This window comes from Tachypleus tridentatus, chromosome 7 (genome assembly GCF_004210375.1).
Source record: "Tachypleus tridentatus isolate NWPU-2018 chromosome 7, ASM421037v1, whole genome shotgun sequence".
Classification (NCBI taxonomy): domain Eukaryota; kingdom Metazoa; phylum Arthropoda; class Merostomata; order Xiphosura; family Limulidae; genus Tachypleus; species Tachypleus tridentatus.
Window position 1 is genome coordinate 67,405,705 of NC_134831.1, and position 21,668 is coordinate 67,427,372.

At 33.3% G+C, this 21,668-nt stretch overlaps 1 protein-coding gene across 1 annotated transcript in view; it reads right to left on the reverse strand.

Annotated features, from left to right (window-relative positions):
* Window positions 1–8,731: 8,731 nt before the first annotated feature.
* The window catches only part of garz (Sec7 domain-containing protein garz), a 64,627-nt gene continuing 51,690 nt past the window's right edge, over window positions 8,732–21,668 (reverse strand). Inside the window, 11 exon segments of the mRNA XM_076516729.1 lie at window positions 8,732–9,431; window positions 10,252–10,493; window positions 10,973–11,276; window positions 11,533–11,646; window positions 18,069–18,170; window positions 18,595–18,725; window positions 18,907–19,060; window positions 19,298–19,497; window positions 19,852–20,077; window positions 20,573–20,745; window positions 21,418–21,529. Coding sequence (XP_076372844.1) covers window positions 9,375–9,431; window positions 10,252–10,493; window positions 10,973–11,276; window positions 11,533–11,646; window positions 18,069–18,170; window positions 18,595–18,725; window positions 18,907–19,060; window positions 19,298–19,497; window positions 19,852–20,077; window positions 20,573–20,745; window positions 21,418–21,529 — 1,815 coding nt within the window. The 3' untranslated portion in view covers window positions 8,732–9,374.

Below are 21,668 nucleotides of genomic sequence, written 5' to 3' on the forward strand. Positions count from 1 at the left end.
AATTCCTGAGGCAATTTTAGCTGGACTTGAAAAACACTTTCCGTTTTTATTTGTATTATTCCTTTGCGAAAAGAAAACTTGAAGTATCTTATATAAGTTGCTTATTACTATGAAAATGAACACTAAAGTTGAAGTAGAACCTAAAAACAATTAACGTAGTTAAAAACTCAGAGTTAAGTGAGTAAAACGAGCTTTATTTAAAAGAATACATAGAACGTTTTGTCAGTACGTTCAAGCTGTTAAGGTTTGATTAGGTTAATTTACATAAATGGAACACCTTTCGAGAAGCACTGTTAAGTGATGTTATTAACTAAAGTCCCACTGTAAACTTCTTCGCGTGAAAATGTTTGGACCAGACAGTTAACTATGAAATAAAATACATTTGTTTGCACTGATCGATTTATATACATTGAAACAGAATAATATCATCTAGTCATTTACACTGATTTAAATATATTCCAGCAGTATAGTATCGTATAATGTAATTTACAGTGACTTAAATATATTTCAATAGTTTCAAAATCACCACCCACCACCAACTCTTGGGCTACTCTTTTACCAACGAATAGTGCGATTGACTGTAACATTATAACGCCCCCACAGCTCAAGGAGCGAGCATGTTTGGTGTGACGGGGATTCAAACCCGCGACCCTCAGATTACGACTCCAGTGCCTTAACCACCTGGCCATGCCGGGTCTTCCACCTTGATAATCTAAAATCATTTACAGAGATCTGTTTAGACGTATTCCGAAAGTATGACAATCTAAAATCACTTAAAGACGGGTGTGGATACATTCTAAAACAATAATCATTTACAGTAATTTGTACTAATATATTTATACATTTCTTAAGGCCATCTAGAAATGTCTAAACGATGACCGCTTTATGTATAGTTAATTGTAATACCCAGAAACACTTACACTAATTGTTTTAACTATATTTATATGCAAAATTGGATGCTCCTATTAAAATATCTACACTGTTTAGTTCAGGTATGTCTTTAGTCCAATTGATATCAACATCACGAAAAGAAAACAAACAAACAAAAAACTTTCAGATAATTTTGTTCAGTGATTAATTTTATATCTGTGGTTCTCAACCGTTTCAATCCTTATTGTCTTCTCCACAAATCAAAGACAATGTTTGTTGAAGCTGATACTACAGTATATAAAAGCGGCACTGACAATAATATGAATTAATGAGATATTATTTTCGTTTTCCGACCATGATGTTTTTAAAACTATGATATGTAATCTCGACCCACTGGTTCTCTAACATAGTTTTTAGCTGTTGACGCTGTGGTTGCTAGACCCACTCTGGGAGGAGGAAGATCAACTTTCTGGTTCTCGTGAATTATAATAATGTTAAACAAAAGAAAATAAATAATGTTGTGTTAGTAATCCTTACCCTAACAAGTGATAGTAACAGACTAAATACAGTTGATAATGAGTAGAATTCACTTTTTAAATTTGGTTCACACCTTTCGAATCGTTTCTCGTACTTGTAGGACTACATTTATGTCTACCGTATCCTTGGCGACCTGATGAGTCCTGGTAGTGGGAAAATAATGTCAATGATACTCAGTAATGGTTATAGCAGTATTGCTGACATATTATAACATATGTTCCTTAGGTTCTTAGATTCAATGTCACGAAAGCCATTAGAATGCTTAATAAACCCTAGAGGTACGTGAATTATAGATCGAGAATCATAGCTTCCCATTAAACCTCAGATGTCTCGTGTATAGATTGTTAACTTTGAAAATAAATCACAAAAACGTCGTGTGGAATGAAGATTTACCATCCGACAATTTTAAAACATGTACAGTAAGAAATTTGTGGTTGAATGTTACTAAAATAACACGTTAAATATTAAGTCTAATTGACGTAGAGTCGCTTATACTGATTGATTTGAATATATTCAAGTCGTATGATCACAGAGAAACTAGAAAATATCTCTAATTGTTCACTAAAAAACCTTTTTTTTCTAAATGTTCAAGATACAAAAATTGACAGGAGAGACATTTAAACAACATAGGGATGACCACGGAGACAATAAAAAAAGAAATAATCTTATACAGTTTGAGAATTAATATTATGTGGATAAAAATGTCTTTATCTATTGTTGAGCAGATTCATAATTGTAAATATAACCTCGAACCTCTAGAATTGCTGTCTTAGTGTTTGAGAATGTCAAAAACAAGGGTTTGTCGTAACAAATTGTCTGATTTATAAAATGATAATCTATATTCGTTAAAATAATTGAACCACGAGTCAGCCAAATTATTTTCAGAGAACACCTGTGCTTAATGAATCATATATGAACTAATATATTGTTATGAAATTTTAAAACAACTATTTACAAAATAATAGATTTATTTCTGTTTAATATTTCGTTTCTAAGAGTAAGACAAGACCATGTACAATATTCAAGTTGCAAGTACATTCAAATTGTCGTACGTGATTATGTCACACTGTTAGAGACGAAACAATGTACAAATCTGTCATCCCACAAATAGCTGCTTGAAAACTTTATATTGCTTGCAAGTGAAGTTAGTACTTTTTAAAAAGCAAATAATATATTGTTACCATAATCAATGAACATGTTAAACATAATTAAATGTTTCAAGAACCTTGTATGCTAGCGACACGAAGTTTGTTTTTCCTTCTCCAAATCGCGCCGTTGACTGCCACATCTGTGCAGAGTTAATATACGTACGCATAAAGTAAATATTTTCGCACATGGCGTTTGGCTTTTGAAATTCACGTTATACTTTGTCGTACAGATACTTCCCATATACTGGTTGTACAGAGAAGATTTTATGAATTAATACTATAACAACCAATATTATTAGAAAACAAAAATATAAACAATAACTTTTACTGTTATCATATTTTAATCATTAATTTTATCTCAGAATGAAGAAGATACGTAGTATTTGCTAGGTGGATTTTAAAGCGTCATCTATTAAAAATTTCGTAAAATAAAGTTCAGTTACGAATTAAAATTTAATTTAATAAGCAGTTTTTAAAATAACGATAAACAAAGCTTATATAAAACCTTAAAGAATATTTCATGTCACGAGATTATGCGCTTTTTGTAGGTTTTTAGAAACAGTAGCATCCTGCTTATTGCTTGATTAAATATCTTCAACTGATTCCCTTGTTGTTTTTGAATAAAGCACAAAGCTACACAATGGGTTATCTCTGCTCTGCCCATCACGGGTATCAAAACCCCGTTTTTAGCGTTGTAATTAATTCCTTTATTTTTTCTTTTTAAATTTTCCTCAAGACACGAGAGAAAAAAAAAGCAGGTTGGTTGTTTATCATTTAGCTCGAAGCTAAAGTAATGGACCATTTGAACTTTGTTCAGCACGGGGAAGAAAAGAACGAAACAGAAATAGTTGCTGCTCATTCTGCTTTTCATTATTAAAAAAAAACAAATCTAACTTTCCAACTGATATGAATGTTTTATGTTAGTTCATATTCAATTTGAAGCCGCTCTTCAAATCCGAGGCGGTAACGTCTGGTAAAAAGAGACAAAATTACTGCCTCGCCAGCTTAATTTATTAAAACGACATGTACTACGAACACTTTTTCGAAAATTATCGTTATGCAAATATGTGCGATAATAACACAGATTTATTATATATTCACAGCGCGAAAACATACTTCACATGCAATATCCTATCAAGTTGTTTGTTATGCCAAATATGAAAACATAGTTTGGTGTATTTTGAACTTTACGCAAAGCTACATGAGGGTAATCTGCGTTAGTCATCCATAATTTTGGAGTGTAAGACTAGAGGGAAGGCAGCTAGTCATCACCACTTTAATCTCTTCTGATACTCTTTTACCAGCGAATAGTGAGAATGACTAACGTTATAACGCCCCCACGGTTGAAAGGGCGAGCAATTATGGTATGATGGGGATTCGAACCCGTGACCCGCAGATTACGAGTCTCAACCACCTGGCTATGCCGGGCCCTAAGAGCATTGACTGAATGTCTTACAGGAATATTTTATAAGCTAAATTATCACAACGTCCACTGCAAAAAATTCATAATGTATACTACCAGAGACACGCAAATTACTTGTGGTCAATCTTTATCGCAAAAGTACTTCTTTAATTACAGAATTTCTAGAATGATGCAAAATAATTTTAATTGCAGATACCTAAATCTAAAAGTTCCCTTGCTTCAGGCGTAGCATTTATTAAATACAGTCTATATTCGATAAAGACATAGCACCATAACTCGTATGCGTTTTTAACTTTAGCTTAGTTAAGGCTCAACTTTACTGTACTTAATACAATCAATAAATCTATGATGCTTTACTATGATTTAGCGTTAGACCTTTTTAAAAAAAATGAAAAGGTTTTAATATGTTGTGTAAAATGTCTACTAAAATATGTTTACTTTCATTTACATTCTTTGAAACTAAGTGCGTTCGCACTTTTAAAACAGATGAAAACTGAGTTATTGTAATAGATGTCTATCTATATACTGAATATTTTATTTCGTTGTACCTCATGTTATTTAACAAACAATTAATACTTAAGTTTGTTTTAAATGATACTGCACCTATATTAAGGCCATCAAGTAAAAAGTTAAAAATAGCTATATTTCGAAATTCTTGTAATTGTCAGTTTTATATATTTTATTAAAGAGATCTCAAAAGTTATTCAGTCTGAGAACAAAGTTAGAGAGAACTATTAATCTTCTCACACGTTTCTCCATATTTTGTTTTCATATCACAGTCAGTTTCTTTGACCCCTTTCACTGTAGTTAAAATAGATACATTAATAAAACGCCACTAAAATTTAAGGAAATTTCATGTCTTGATATTCGGTAAACATTTACTTCCGTACTACTGCTTTGATCAAATATTATTAGTGTAGAAGTGAATGCCACCCAACTAGCGATAAAAAACACTCTTCCAAAATAATTATATTTTAAATATAAAGTATCTATGAAAAGAAAACAATTTTGTCCACTGCTGTTATAAGATGACATAGTACACGTATACAAATACCAATTTGTGTTTATTGAGGGCTAATCACATCTTCGTATCATTTGAAGTCAATATGCATCAATTAATAATACAGAGTAAAATTAGTAAAGGTGGTTCTAAGTGTAACTTCAATTCCATATTTGTGTATTTACGGAGATTAAAAATTAAGCTACACAATTAAAACAAATTATTTTATGCTTACAAGGTGACGCTGCACAACGTTAAACAAGTATTGCATATACCAGACATATATATATATAGTACGCTTCATTTTCATGAAAACAAGTCTAACAATAACAGTTAAAAAAATAATTGTTACAGCCTCTCGTTTTACGATACCATATAAGTATCGTACAGGCAGAAAAAAATTAGTATTCGAGAATAATCTCTAACGTAATGTACAGTTTTGATAATTGGGAAGAATAATTATATGCTTACAAATCCTAGAAATTATTGGGTAGGATTAACACTATTTCTTCTAGTTGTTTACATAATAAACAATTGAATATTATATAAAAAAATTGCAATGGTTTTCACTGTTACCACCCGGAATTAAGTTATTATGATACTTTGGTCCTTCAATACACTTTTTATACGTATTTACTTCTACAAAACTGTACGAATGTTTTTGTATTTATTTTATAGATTTAGTAGTTTTGTTATAGAAGTACTATTTTTATATTATGGTTTTTCACAAATTTAATAAAACCAGCGTTACATGGAGGCATTGCAGTCTCAAACGATTTTATTACATAAGAATAGTTGAAAACAGATTAATTCCTTTCATTAATCTCGTCATTAATGTATTGAAAGTAGAATATTAAAACACTTAATATTTAAATGTGCAATAAGCTACAAAATCATTTGATCAAACGATTACGACGTTTTAATTTTAGGCCTACGTGATTCTATATAATTAAAAATTTAAAACATTTCTGTTAATTTTGTAATTAAACAAAAAAGAAATAGAGATTCATGAACGTAACGTGTTAAAACAGGTTGCACTATTTTTTTCAAAATATATGATCTTCTTTAGGGGAGTGTTTGTTTATGCAAGTATACAATTTATAAGTATATAAAACTATAACATGTCTAATGTATTAAAATCCAGCTTCAGCGACACTGGTGGAAATTGCAATTTTCAGTTAATAACGTTTTCATATCAGAAAAACTTTAACAAAGTTTTAAAACAAACATTTAAAACAGAGTTTGTTCGTCTTTTCTCAGTATAGTTAAACGATGCGATTCAAGTATTTCAAACCTTGACTAAGAATGCTAGTTTCACTATGCTAACAAGTTAATGTGTGGTAATGCTTAAACCAATTAAATGTTGGTATATATTATAAACGATGCTCTGTTTTTATAAATATATTCAAAAGCGATTATTTATATACACACGAACTTTAAACGTTTGTAGTTAAATATAAACTCACGTCAATATTTCGGTATTTTACGACATTGGCGTGATTGAAAAATTAAACTACAGATAAAAGAAATAATTTTATTCAGTTTTATCTGTACAGAGTGCATTAAATTTCTTCAGGAGTGACAATGACCACAGAAATAAACAAAAGCAAACAATTAGAAAGCAGCACACACATTCCCCATTAATCCATCTACAAACAAACGGTCAATGTGGAAGTTTTGGAGCCAACTTCTCCCAAAAAAATTAGCTTTGTTGCTGTCGCTAATGACAGCATAAAACTTTCAATTTTCGGTTCATAAGTTTTACATTAAACTACAAGACCTTACAGATAAAAATGAAGACATTACCAATGAATGAAAAGAACTTCATCTGATGCAATCTTTGCCAGTTAAGATGACATAACCATTGAAAAATGACAAAACTTTTATTTCCTCCATTATTCAGTACTTCTTTCACATCATAAAATACATCATGTACAATCAATATTCTACATCTTGTAGAATCAAACAATCCTTTAAACCTTTATATTTTCTTTCCATGTTTCACAGGCAAGTGAAATGAAAACAAATTTTTATATGCTTGTTAAGCACAAATCTACACAATGTTCTCTCCGTGGCCTCCACAGGTATTGAAACTCAATTTTTAAAAGTTCTGAGCCTCCAGACTTACTGCTGAGCTACTGGGGAGTGTGACAAAATTATTTAAATACATAAAATAGTTATAATAAGTTCCTGTTACAACTGAAATAAAGATCTTAAACATCTTACAGTAATAGTAGCTTACAATGTCAAATTGACTAATTTATGTTGATCAAATTAAAGTTTAGAAACCTTTACTAACAGGGCTGACAAACAATTTAAAATTAACTTACAAACAATCATGGACAATGGAATCAGATTCTGATACAGTTTAAATAAACCTCAAAATAATCATAACAATAAAACAGGTTCACAGAACCTACAGCTATCAACCTTTTATTTCAATAACTCATATAAAACCATTTATCATAAATTATTAGGTTTGATACAATATTACATTAAAATTAAATCTTAATGAATAATAGTAACAAATTCAGTAACAATGGAAACAAGATCCACTTCAGTAGTACTTATTTAAGCTGTTAACCTGTACCATCATACACATGCAGTTAACAAGTACCTATTCTTCTTTATAACTTAGTGTATTTCCTGTAAAGAACTATTTCTGACAAGTATTTGATTTCTTGCAAAATACATTTGTGATAAAAGTACTTTCATATGCATACATACCATGAACCAGAACTTGGGATAAACATTCTCTTACACCTGCTACGAACCAGAACTTGGGAAACCAGAACTTGGGATAACCATTCTCTTACATCTGCTACAAACCAGAGTTCACAATAACCATTTCTTTCACAAACAAGTGTTCATGAAAGACAGTCTGTTCATAACAGCCAGTATACTTACATTTCGTGTGAACAAGTATTCACACTAACCAGTTCTCTTGCATGCACCTAACCATAAAAAAACAGTGCCCACGCTATTCAGTATTTTTATAAACTTGTAAACAACAAGTGTATGATAACCTTGGGAAATAGAAGCAGAACTGTTTTCAGGTGTTTGGTAAAAGGTGTCACTTTAATGTTACCTGGGAACAAGTAATCATGATAATCAGTATTAACCAGTGCTTTCCACACATCAAGTGATCAAGTATCTTTTCCATATACTACTGACAACTGGTACTCAGAAGAAATCTTTTACCAATTAATCAGAAATACCACATCTCATTAAATGGTAAAGCAGTCACTACTATAGTAGCAAGAACAGTTTGCATCTAACTGAAAAAACCTTTAATATGAAAGATTTTGTTTCAGAGCAAAGCCATATAATACTATGAGCTGTGTCCATCATAGAGACTTAAACCATAGATTTTGCACTGTAAGTCAGTAAACTTACTGCTGACCCACTAAGCAACTAATCTGAAAGAAAAAAAATGAGATGCAAAAATGAGTAAAGTATTTTCCATCAAACATTATGCAAAAAATGTAACATTTTTCTGAACTTCGATCTGTATTAGAATTTTGTATAACAAAACTTCAATTTTCAAAAAAATGTTTTTTTTTTTTTTAACAGAGTAGTGTAAGCTTAACTTCATGTGATCTCATTTCACAACTTAAAATTAACCTAATTCATACCACTTGAAAGAAGTCAAAATTCACAGCAAGTTTTTTTTTGTCTTTACTAATAGCTTTAAATTTACAAAAAAGACCCATGTATTGAAACATTCCACGTAGGTAGTGCAGAATAACTGCATTTTCAATCTGAAAATTCTTTTAATTACAGTTTGGATGCTACATCAAAATTAGGTTAATAAAAGTCCAAATTTGTTATTTGTGTAACAATTAATTACAGCTACTGCCATGCTTTAAGTACTTTAAAATAGTCAATACACCAGAATAGTTTGTTTTTTAATAACAATTTTTTCTGGTTCAGTTGATAGCTTCTTGCATCTTTTCTCCATCTCTTCCAGGTACCTTATTTTGCTTCACCAGTGAATTCAAACACCATTGTACAAATACACACACACTTCCAAAAAAACAAAAGTTACAGACACAGTCTGTTATCAAGTTTTTCACATTTAAGAAGTCTAAGTAGCCCCAGAATGTCCATATATAGTACAGAACATGAAATTTTGGAATGCGTTAAGTCAAACAATTAAAACAAAAGAAGTGAAACTTGAAGCAGTAGAAAAAAATAAAAAACAATCCAATCACATGTACATATTCTTTCCTGAAAAACTCAATACCTTCCAAAATACAGTACAAGTCAAGCTTACTGAAAGGCATAACTATAATAATCTATCATTTACATTTACTTAAGGTAGTTATTTATATATAATAATGAACGTAATGATTTTTCTTAGTAGTATAAATTTATACATCTGTAAAACATCAGACTAACTGCCCAGGAAGCTCTCTTCTTTTGTTTCACAAGGAGGATGTCCTGGTAATGTCTGGAAAAATAACGTTTGTCAATCGGAGTAATGGTTATTTGTCCAAAAGGCGATCTCATCATTTATAGATAGCACACAGTAAAATTATATGTACAATTATATTACATTTAGTATAACATACTCGTATTTTACTTTTAAGGCTACCACCACCTTACAACATTATTAAATACATTTAATAATACAAACACATTTTATGGAACTTAATTAAATGAAGAAAGGTTCTCCTTTTAATAAGCAATGAGAAAAAATACCATATCTTTAGACAGATGGCTTTACAAACTTGCATATATAATATTACCAATTACTTTCCTATTTTACAGCTTAATGTAAATGACACTACGAATACTCAAACTCCAACATTATCTTTTGAAAAGGAAGGGAAATAAAAACTAGCAAGACTTGAAAATTACCATTTGTATAGTATTTCAAAAGCTAATAAATACACACATGTTGACATCACGAAATAGGACAGTTCATATACTCTGTGAATCAAATAATTCATAGCAGAGATTTGTCTGAATCTACTTGATTGAAAATATGCTTTAGATATATATCTTAGCAGACATATAACCAGAGATGGCAATATTTTTAGTTTCAGGTGAATATAATTTTAACAAAACTGTCAGAAACAATTTGATGAAGTCTGAAAACAAACTATTGGTAAAAAACAACCAAAAAACCTACCAATACAAAATTATTGATACAACTGTTTAACTGGAAGGTTTAATGACATGTTTAATGAAAGCAAAACACAGCTGAAACTAATTTAGTTAGCCACTAGTTCTCATAGATAGTTTTTGGTGCCTGTAATTCCTATTACCTGAGGACTAATGTGGCCCATGACAGAAGGGTTGAGCAGCAAAGGAACTGTGGTGGTTGTTGTATGCACATGTGTAGATATAGGGGGAGGAGGTGATATTGTGAAAGCTGGTGGATGTAAAATTACTGAAGAAGGAAGGTCAGGAGCAGAGGTCAGAGTGCTTGGACCACTCAGTTTATCTTTCGTATTCGCTTCCGAAACAAGGTCTTGTACCATTGGACAACGCTGTGGTGGAAGAGGCACTGCAGAAAAAATGTGAAAAAAGTTGTTATGAAAGCACAAGCAGATCCAATTATATTAGAATTAATTTCTTGAACACTATTAACATCTAATATGAAAACTATACATCTCACACATTATGTACATAGAAGTATTTATCTTGAAACATTTTTTCATCCCTATAACACAAGCAAAAATTGAAATACAAAAACTTCTTACCAGATTATGTTTATTAAAATCAGTTAGAAAAAACAGCATGTGTGAATAGTGTTAAACATCACAGTTTACCACTACATGCATGGTAATTGTCACCATTCCTCGTTTTAACATTGTATCTACAGAATGTGTCTGATATTCTTACTTGAGCACAACTATCAACTTCACTTCAGTTTTACTTTCATTCACGCAATCCTTCCTTGTTAGGGAATCAACATTCTTTTGTTTTGTCAATAAAACACATGTTCCTAAACAATCATTTTCATATAAAACTGACTACATCTACCTTTAATGTCTTCAACTGTTTTTTTTTGTTGTTGTTGAAGGGCTGTTTTGGATATGGTGTTAAAACTCTCTTTGTCTGGTGATGCTTCCTTATTCACAGATTCTGTAGAAACATGTAGAAGTGGGGAAGGGGGTGGTTTGAAAACATCATCCTTGAGACTAGGAAGGAAAGCATGGATCCGGTCCCACGTTATCAACCACAGTTGACAATTTGCTGGACCATAACCTTCTTCAGGTCTTTGAAAAATTCCTGCAGTATCCATAACCAGAAGCATGTTCTTGAGGGATTCTGGGATAGCTTCATTCTATCAAGTAAAATAAACAAATTTAATGTTGAAGTACAGTTTAATGCTTTTTATGAAAGTATCCATTTTTAAAGTGAATCATTTATATATCCATTAAACAAAGTGAAAAGATGAGTTTTATTGTCAGCATATTTTTTACATGAAATGAAAGAAAAAGTTTTAAGATGTTATAATACAAGAAACCCAAAAATGGATTAAGCATACTGACAAGTGTTTAAAGAGAAAAAATAATTATTCAGAATATTTCTAACTTTACCAGAAGATCACTGCCATCAGTTTTCATATACTTCTCCATAAAATCTAATATTGTCAGCCACAGTGCTGTAAAAGTTGGAAGGCTCAGAAGTGGGTTTAAGTGCTGCAAGAACACCTGAAACACACACAAACACAAAAACCAGCCTAGTAAGCAATAATACTTTATGGTACATGTTGAATACATGTTACAAATAAAAATAACCATAACCAAAACAATCAAATACAAATTTCTTTAATTTCAAAATGTTAATATTTTCTCATTAAATTTCAGAAGCTGTTTCAAGAATTGTAATATAAAACATCCCACGTCACGTAACCTATATTGTGCTTTATGGTTCAGTAAAGCTTAATAAAGTTAAAAACATTCATCTGATGTTTTTTGTTTTTGTTTATGCATCCACACCATCAAAACCAAGGTATAAAATATACACAACCACTGTAACTAATGTTCCTCTTTTGAAGACCGAGTAGTTTATACTATAGCGTGTGATTTACATATATGTATGTACATGTATACAGACATTTATTTTTAAGTATATACAATTAAGAAGTTAAAAAAAACAATAATTATTTTGCTCTTTAACTAAGACTAAAGTTTCTAACATTACAAATCAGGTACTGGCTATAAGTAGCAGTCCAACAAGAGGAAAGACCAATTTTGATATAAAAATCTACAAGAATGGGAATCGCTCTTGACAAAACACCAACCCACCAGCCTCTTGACAAAACACCAACCTAACAGCCTCTTTTTTTTTTTTTTTATTGCATTCACGAACTATTTCACGACTAATGCTTAAAACAACTATACACCATTAGCTTTGAATTAAGTGGGTTTGATATTTTGACAGATACATTTTTGTCATAGTTTTTCATGCCTTTAGCAAATGTCAGCAACATACCAACATTATCTAGACTTTAGAAACTTCAAAACATCTAAAATAGACATAATAAACAGGATTTTGAACCAATCTGTCAAAAATCAGTAAATATTCATACTTTACTTGGCAAACACAAATTAAGTGGTGCATTTTGAAGGGTGTTGTTTTTAGAATGTTATGTTATTTTGGTCAAATTAGAAATTTAATCTAATAAGATGAAATAACATGCAAGAAAATATTGAAATGAGAGGGTAACGTCACTCGAGTAAGAGATGTGTGAACATCGTTGGTTGGTATGTTATGGCACAAACAGGCTACCTGTGCCAAACAACTAGTAAAAAAATAAAGTATAATTATTAAACTTTGTAAAAGGAATTATGTCATGAAAACTTAAATAGCATTAAACATACCAATGGCCTTCAAAAAATTAAAAACATTTGTAAGATATACAGTATCACAATCAATGATACTGTCCAGCATCAGATGTAAACCTGTGGACAAAACATGTGTAAAATAGTGCTGTCATTCTTGATCATAATGATGAAACAACAGTAAAATGTCGGTTATTGTGACCTGAGTGTCATACAGACCACACATTTGTGTATTAATCCCAGATAAAAGAAAATGATGAGTTATAAAACTGTGAGCAATGCATAGTCTAGTTAGGACAACTTCCTCCTTCTGATCTTTATGTAAACAAGACATCCAAAATCCAGTAGAAGGTTTCATCTGAATAAGCTTGTTATTATGTTGCTCACTCAAAGTTCACTGCCAACTGGTGAAAAAGCCTTGAATATAGGACCATAATCTATGTACGGAACAGGCACGACAGTGATAGCACCAGAGCATAGAGACTTGACTGCAGTGTCAGAGAACTTTTTCCTGTGATTACCAATGTAGCATGGTATCCAGAAGAACTGCATAAAAGCAGATGTTAAAGGTAAGTGGGCTAGTTGGTTTTGAATGTTGGCAGCAGAGAGTCAAGTGAGCCAATATAACTAGTACAATTCAAGTACTGCTTAGCTTCTATGTGATCCAGGGTAAGAGAAATGGCATACAATTCGGGAGTGATCACAGAAATTGTAGAGTGGATCCTGTGTGCAACCACTGAACCACAACATAGCAAGTCACTTGAATTCAAACCATCTGTGTAAACGATGGTTCAAAAGGTGTTCGGCAAACAGAAGACAGTACTTCCAATTGGGAGTATCCGTCCGCCTTTCTCAGATGACCCAAAGACAAGTCACACTTGAGGATGGTAATAAGCAATAGTGGGATGGGCTGACCAGTGGACATAGCAATGTCATCCAAGGACGTACCTAATTCATCCAACTGTACCTGGATATGAAGGCCAAAAGGAACAATAGTAGATTGTTAACCCCAGATTGGATGCTGTGGAAAGGATCAAAGTTTCGAAGCATACAGTAAAGAAAGTTACAAATAGTGGAGGTTTGTGACACTGTGTACAAAGTCTAGACTGAGGAAATGCAGAAAGCCCCTGATGATGAGCAGTATCTAGGATCTTCAAGGCTGAGGTCTTGGCAGAGCCACATAGTCCAGTTTTAACTGAATGAGGACACAGTAGATCTTTAGCATAGAACATTGATCTGCTCCCCAAGATGTGTAAGAGAGGACATGGAGGATTTTCAGTGCACTCATATACTTGACTTGTAGTTACTTGATGTGTCATATAAAAGTGAGCTTAGGGTCAAAGATAAGTCCCAAGAACTTTGTCTCAGGGATCACGGGAAACATAACTTCACTGACACAGAGTTTAGAATCAGAGTGAATACCCCATTGGCAGCAAAAGTGCATGCAAACGGTATTAGAGAGAGAAGTCAAAATTGTCTACTCTGGTCAACTTCAGTAAATGATTGAGGGCAGTCTGTAGCTGCCATTGAATAAACCCCATACTCAACAACTGACACAAAATGTGGAAGTCATTAACATAGAGGCTGTTTGCAACTGTAGAGGGGAGTTGTCCACTGATGACATTAATCTTTGTAATGAAACATGTAACACTCAAGACACAGCCCTGAGGGACTCTAAGTTCCTGTAGGAAAGAATGGGAAAGTGTCAAACTCACACAAACTTGAAACCACCTGCCCATTAAAAGGTAATAAAAATATGCAAATGGCAATGCAAACCATGAGTGGAGGTCTTGCTTGAGAAAGACTTCTCTAATAGACATTTGAAGTCAAATCAGGTGGTCCACATCATCGAAACCCAACCTAAGTCGGCAACAGGATGTTGTTAATGTTCCTCTTGTTTGGTTTCTCAAATTAACAATCCTCTCTAAGGTCTTACAGAGACAACTCAAAGCAACTAGATGGTGGTTTTAAGGAATCTTTGGATCCTTCCCAGGCTTAGAGAAAGGTAAGACAATAGCCTGGCACTATGCATCAGGAAAAACATTTTCCTGCAAAATCCAGTTAAAAACAATCAAAAGAATAGCAAGAGAAGCAGGAGAGAGATGGCACAGTACCTCAGTGTATATTATCAGGTCCAACCAATGTATTACCAGACTGATGAAGAACAAACTTGAGTTCCACCAGTGTAAATGGACGATTATACTCATAGAGACAACCAGCCCAAAAGGAAAGAGAAGATTGCTCTGCCCAAGTCTTAATGGCTAAGAAGGTGGAGGATGAAGAAAAAGTGCAAGATACCTGGTAAAAGCTTTAGCCAATACTTTCAGTGATGCTCTAGGCATCAGCAACTTTCTGGCTATCAGACAGATAGAACAAAAGGGGACAGAATTATACTGCCCACTGACCTTCCAAATCTTTTACCATGATTTTGGAACTGGTGGCAGAAGAGATACTTGTGGTGAATTTAGTCCAAGATTCCTTCTGATTTTGACATCTTACCTGCTGAGCAAATTGCATGGGCCTGCTGAAAAGTTATGTGGTTTGAAAAGGTGGTACACACCTACAAAAGGCATCCTAGACCCATTTTTGAGCCTTTTGTCCATGTGGCAGGCAGGATTCCACTATGGACGAGAATAATGTGGAAAGCGTGTTGATGTTTTAGGAATACAGCTGCCTGAATAATACAGTTAGTTACAGCTATCACTCAGTAGTTTATTGATGGCTTACAGATGACGGCAGCATCGAGTTCTGAGAGACCAGTGAAAGCGACCCCTCCCACCAATATCAGCACTTCCCCAGGGAGATTATATCCATTAAGCCCCCTAGGATTAAAATGGGAGGGGCAACTGTTTAATGAGAGCATCAAGGTCTTACTGATCATAGGTCTCTCCAGGAGACAGGTAGAGAGAACAAACAGTGGTGGTACGACCCAAGGAAACACAGATGGCTATAACCTCCAACGGTGTGTTGAGTGGCAAAGACAGGGTGGACACATGCTGACTGACCAGCAATGCCAACCATCCCATGCACTTGTCCATCACACAATGTGTCATTTCTGTACAAAGAAATCTACTGAAAGGTTTCAGAAATGTTTCTTGAAAGGAAAGACACAGAGGATGATATAAATCAATCAGTGTCTTGATATCATATACATTACAACAGAAACCAACAGTTCCACTGTATCAATGCAACCAATTTGATTTATGAAGAGGAGAATTTGGCAGAGAGCTCTTCTGTTTTCAACCACATCTCTTCTCTTTATTGGAAGGAGGTCTATAGACCTCCATGGATCCTTCCTTGAGTCAAGTGGGCAGGTCTCTGTTATATAAGAAAATTCTTTTGGTTCTAGGTTCTAGTGTTTCTTTGGGTCTATTTTTGTCTCCAGCCCAAAGATGTTGATCCAGGGATCCACTAGAAAAAGTGATGAGGGACAGAAATGGGAGTAGATATTGACTCATCTACTCTCTTAATCATGGAGGTCAAAATACTCTTGAGGCAATTTGAAAGTGATTGTTGGGTGCATGGAGATCTGTCTTGCACTCCCACTGTAGCAGTGGAACAGAGTGCAGCAGCATATGTTTGAGATGGAGTGAGGGGGATATTAATTTGCAACCCTCTGGATAAGAGATATTATTTACAGTCTTCAAACATTGCAAATCTCTCTCTTCCACCCATGTAGGGCAAGAACAAAAGTAAAAGGGGTGTGAACCACAATGGTTGACACAGTGTGGTTCAAGTTTGCATTTGTAGGCATCAAGGTCTTTGCCACCACAACAAGCATATGTTAAAGATCCACAACAAGAGGTTTTGAATGTCCAAATCTCTGGCATTAAAAACATCAGAGAGGGTTTGAAATATATAGCCTAATCTTACAAATTAAGTATCTTGCTTTGATAGTGGCAGATGGACTTCGGGATGTGAACATCTAAATAATTACATTTTTTAGATAGCATTATTCTCTCCTATGGAAGACTTCAAAGTTGCATGAGTATTAACATTGATGGGTATACTCTCTGCAAATTCAGAAGGAAATTAGTATGTTGTGGTGAAGATGTTTCTGCCAAAACGTCTTCAGATTGTAACTTCTTTACTGACTTGGGGAGTCAGCAAGTCCCTCTAATCCCTTTTGAACATAAAGACATATGCCCTAAGGATTTCTCAGGTAAGAAATGCACGACTAGAAATAGAGGTACGAGATATGACTGTGCAACACAGTCGTCCATGGGTGGTTGTTTTCCGACAAACTGTTTTTTCCTCACTCTTTTCACTTTTATTTTTTCCTTAATAAAGGAATTATGTTTCAGTGCCCACTATCCCAACCAATCATGGAGCCCTACAAGAAGATGCCCTAGAATACCAAATAAAGACATTGCAGTAATGCCAGGGTTTTGTGAGCACTATACCCAAACAGTAGCATCAGACAGAATGTCCAACACTAGCACTTGGGTGACCCTAGCCCACATGGACCAGCTGTTTGATGTGTGTGGGAAAGGACATCCCAAGGCAGCTCATCTACAGGAATTCAAGGCCTAATTGGTGTGGGTTGGACACCTCAACCATCAGGATCCTCTCCTCCCCTTCAGGGGTTGCAACACACAGCAAACATCTTGGTGGATGTTTAGATCCCAGACGAGGTAAATTGAAACAACAGAATCTTCTCTGAGAAGTCCCCTCACCACATACAGTAACCCACACTGAGGGGTGTATGAACACAGAAAGAGCTAGTAGTGTGAAACTTATTAAAAGGCTAACCTATAGCCCAATTGCCAATTCATATTGAAATCTGTGGTAGCAGATTCAAAACAATGTTGGCAAAAAAACAAAAACAAATTAATTTATTGTACCTTTTGGGGACCACACAGCACAAATGGAAGGAAAGTTTGGACAATAGTAAATGAAATTAAAATGCTCATTTTCAATGATATAGTAATGTGTTTATGACTACAAGAGAATCTGCTAATTACAGACTGTTCATGTCCCAAAACAAATTTATATTAAATACTTATTACAAAGATAACACAAACCAAATGGACACTTATCTTTTGTAATATTATACAAAAACTTCAGTTTTTGATAATTTGAAATCAGACTTTTGACCAGTACTGTATTTTTAATAAATTTATTTCCTATTTGTAAAGTGTGGTAAAAGAAACATGTGAAAAAAGTAATATTTCGTTTCATACATTTTAACCTTACTGATATGTCTGAGATGATGTACAAGCCTTAAACTTTATTTTTTTATAGCAGCATAGAGTAAATTTGATAGAGATACACAAGAGGAAACATACCTTACACAACAGAGTAGCTCCTCTCATTCGTGTCTCTTCCATTCCAATTGGATCTTGCGGAGATAGATTTTCAAGTAGTTTGGATAACAATGGAAAAAGGACCTGAGGTGAGAGAAAAGTAAATTGTAAAAGAACCATAAGATGGGTAGGTGATGTTTTAATTAAAACCTTCAAGTATTTTTATTTTGGAAGAATCTGTCAAAAATATTTTTAGTGCTTCTACAAGAAACAAAAATTACAAGTTTTTTGACTCCTTCTAATGAGATTTAAGTCCCTTTACTGCACAATGAGTACAGACTGGGGCTGGAACAATACACTAAAGCAAATTTTAATAAAAACAAACTTGGGTTATTAATTTCCCTCTAAATAATTGCTTCTTAATCCCATTAATTTTTTATTATTTACAAATGCTGTTATTTACTGAATTTTATTTGTACAACAATTGCTTCACTTAGTATATTATCTAGTAGTTATGTGGTGTTTACTTGAACATTAGTGAAATCAATAATACCATTAGAGAACAAACCTTATTAAAACAACTTTCCCATTCACATGGAGTTAAAGCTTGAAGATCATGTACTAATAAGGCTCTCTGAAGGTAAGTTAAAGCAGAAGTCCTGACATTCCTTCTCTTATCACAACATAATCGGGAAATGCCTGCAAGAAAATTCTGTCTAAGAATTACAAAATCTCACACTCTTTGAATTTCTTTTATATTTTGATGCAAATTCATACTAAGAAATGGCTAAGAAGATGCTAACCTTTTGTTTAACTTCAGTTTTACTATGTTCTCTTATTTTAGTAGAATAGAAAATAAGATTTATAATAAAACACTAACCTTGCAAAAGAGGGCACCAACATCTTGTCCATAAACCGGTATTAGTCACACTTTTGATACCACTGCTTTCTTCTGAAGAGATTATTTGTTCAGCTGCCCAAGACTGAAAGATGGACCCAGCACGAGTGTGTAGGGTATGCATCAAGTCCAGCAGCTGCAAAAATCAGTTTGATTTGAATTAAAAACAACCGTGTATAATAAATCTCTAAACTAGGGTTACGTTCCAATATGTACATTAATCTCTAATAAACCAACATTAATTAAAACAAAGATGAATCTTCTCACCAAAATTATAATCATATATTAATAGTTTATCAGAAAAATTCACTTAAAAAATTTCTTAATGTTGTCAAAACCTCCTTCTCAGAAATATACAGTAGCATCACCATGCCTGAATACAGATTTCTTGATATCCTGAAGGAAAATCCTCTCCTTGTTCGTCATCATCGGCATCATATCCTGGAGCAACGTGGCTGGGACTGGATCGAGATTTTTTCATTCTTCCCACCTCACTTTTCTTCCTGTTCCCTGTCTTAGTAAACTTCTTGTCCCTACAGTCTCGTCCCTTTGACTGTTTCCAGGATGAGTTACCTATAGTCAGGAAAGTAAAGCAAACAAGATGTTTTATAAGTCCTTTTCCTTGTAGCTTAAAGACAACTATCACAATACAACATTTCCCCCTCATTACACAATAAAAATTGTTTACTTCCTTTGTTTTATATGCTTATGGGTAAATTGAAAAACAATGTCCTGAACTAATATGATAGCAAAGTTCAAAGAGGGTAAATAAGCACAGACACATGTAATCTATTACCCTAGTGTACATATTGTTACCTAAAGATTTCCATGTTGGAAAAGGCTACCTAAAAATAAACAATTTTATCATATGGAGCATCAGTCATTAAATTTCACTCAAAATGCAATTCAAACATGGTAACTTTATACCTCCATTGAGGCTGGCTTCTACAAACAGTCTGATACAGTGGACACAGCTTTCAAAGTTTTCTGGAGTAATGTGAGCAACATCTCGAATGAGAAATGATAATGACTCACAGACTTTCATAAAAGCATTTGGATCGTGAGGTTGAAGTTCACACTCCAATATGATGTTGTACTGGTTTACAGGTAGAGGTCGAACTTGCACAGTTTCAATCTCTCCTTCTTTACCAACCTGTGGAATAAGTACAATGTTACCTTCATTCATAAATCATAAAATTTTCTGTTAACTAAATTTGTATGTTGGAATAAAAATGGTTACAAGTCTCCAGCTTTCCCTTATCCAGTTTAGTTAAAAAAAAAAAAAAAAATGTGATTTGGGGTATCCAACTGATAAAACAATTAACCCGATTTTAACTTTTACACCTTCTGACCTTTATGTTATTAATTATAATTTTATGGAGTTTTTATCTTAATCATTCAGTTCCCTAACAAGATGTTTTAAAGCCAAACAATAGCAGTAAGCTAATTCTTAAATTAAGTATCTTGATATTTATTTCCAACATCGCAAGTAAAAAAGATTTCTACGCATTGTTAATAATTCCCATTTTGTGTATAATCATGTTCAATGAAAGTGGTACATGCTGTAAAACAGCAGAATCTAATATTTCTTACTTCTTTATATTTTCGAATATGGATATTGTAGTATAAGCCTACAGAAACTGCTTACCAGTATCCACCCTCCAACACTTTCTAGGCTAAGCCGATTATGTGCATGTTTTGGGGTACTCAATACTCCCTGACTTTCATAAAGCTCACTGTCAGAGGTGTAGCCTCGTTCAGAGCCTTGACCAGAGTCTGGAGCATCTCGTCCTGAACCAATTTCACTGTCAGACTGGGCTCCTGGAGAGAAATATAATATTTACTATTTGATTTTGTTTTCTATTTTAATGGATACAAAAATAAAAATATATAAAAATAGCACTAAAAGTCCAAATATGTTTTTGACCTTTAGCTTTTCTTATCAGTAATGCTAATTTTTTAGTATCACAGTTAATGATGTATAGGTTATCCCTTTCCAGTCTGTTCACTACAGCACTGCCAACCATAAACATTTTTTTCCTTCATTCCAAGAAAAATGTAACAAATCTCCAGCTTTAAATTTCCTTTCCCCACATTGGCAAAAATTAAACAAGTGCTTCAAAAAAACTGCAAATTTCTAACCCTAATTAGAATTTTGTCTTCATGTGTAAAGTTTTAACACACACACACACACACTACTTTGAAAAATGATAAATTTAAGCATGCATTTTATTTGGTTACCCAAACTTATGAAAATACAAACACTAAATTTAAGTTGTGTTTGTCTCATTATGATCTACACAGCAATGTTTTTTCAGTAGCTGTGTCTCCTTCCTTCTACCTCATGATGAAATAAGTCATGTTTAACAGCTTCATCAGGCCTCTGTCACGTTGTAAAAGAAGCTTGCATAATGAGCCTATTACTTACCTGACATTGATCACTACTTAACTTTACTGTCTATAAAGTATATGCTATCTCTTTTCCTAAATCACCTAGAACAACAGATTTCATTTCATTTACAACAATACACCCATTAGGAGGGGTTAGCTCTTCAAACCAAGCCTGCTGTTGGTGAAAAAGTTTGTCTGATTTTAAGTTGCCATGCTATAATAAAGGATAAACAAAAATAAAGTAATGTGAGAATACAGTTAAAGACAAAAACAAGAACCTACTGCAATTTTTCAGTAGTTTTGATTTTAAATAATATTACAAATAGAGAAATTTTGACTGAATAGCATCATAT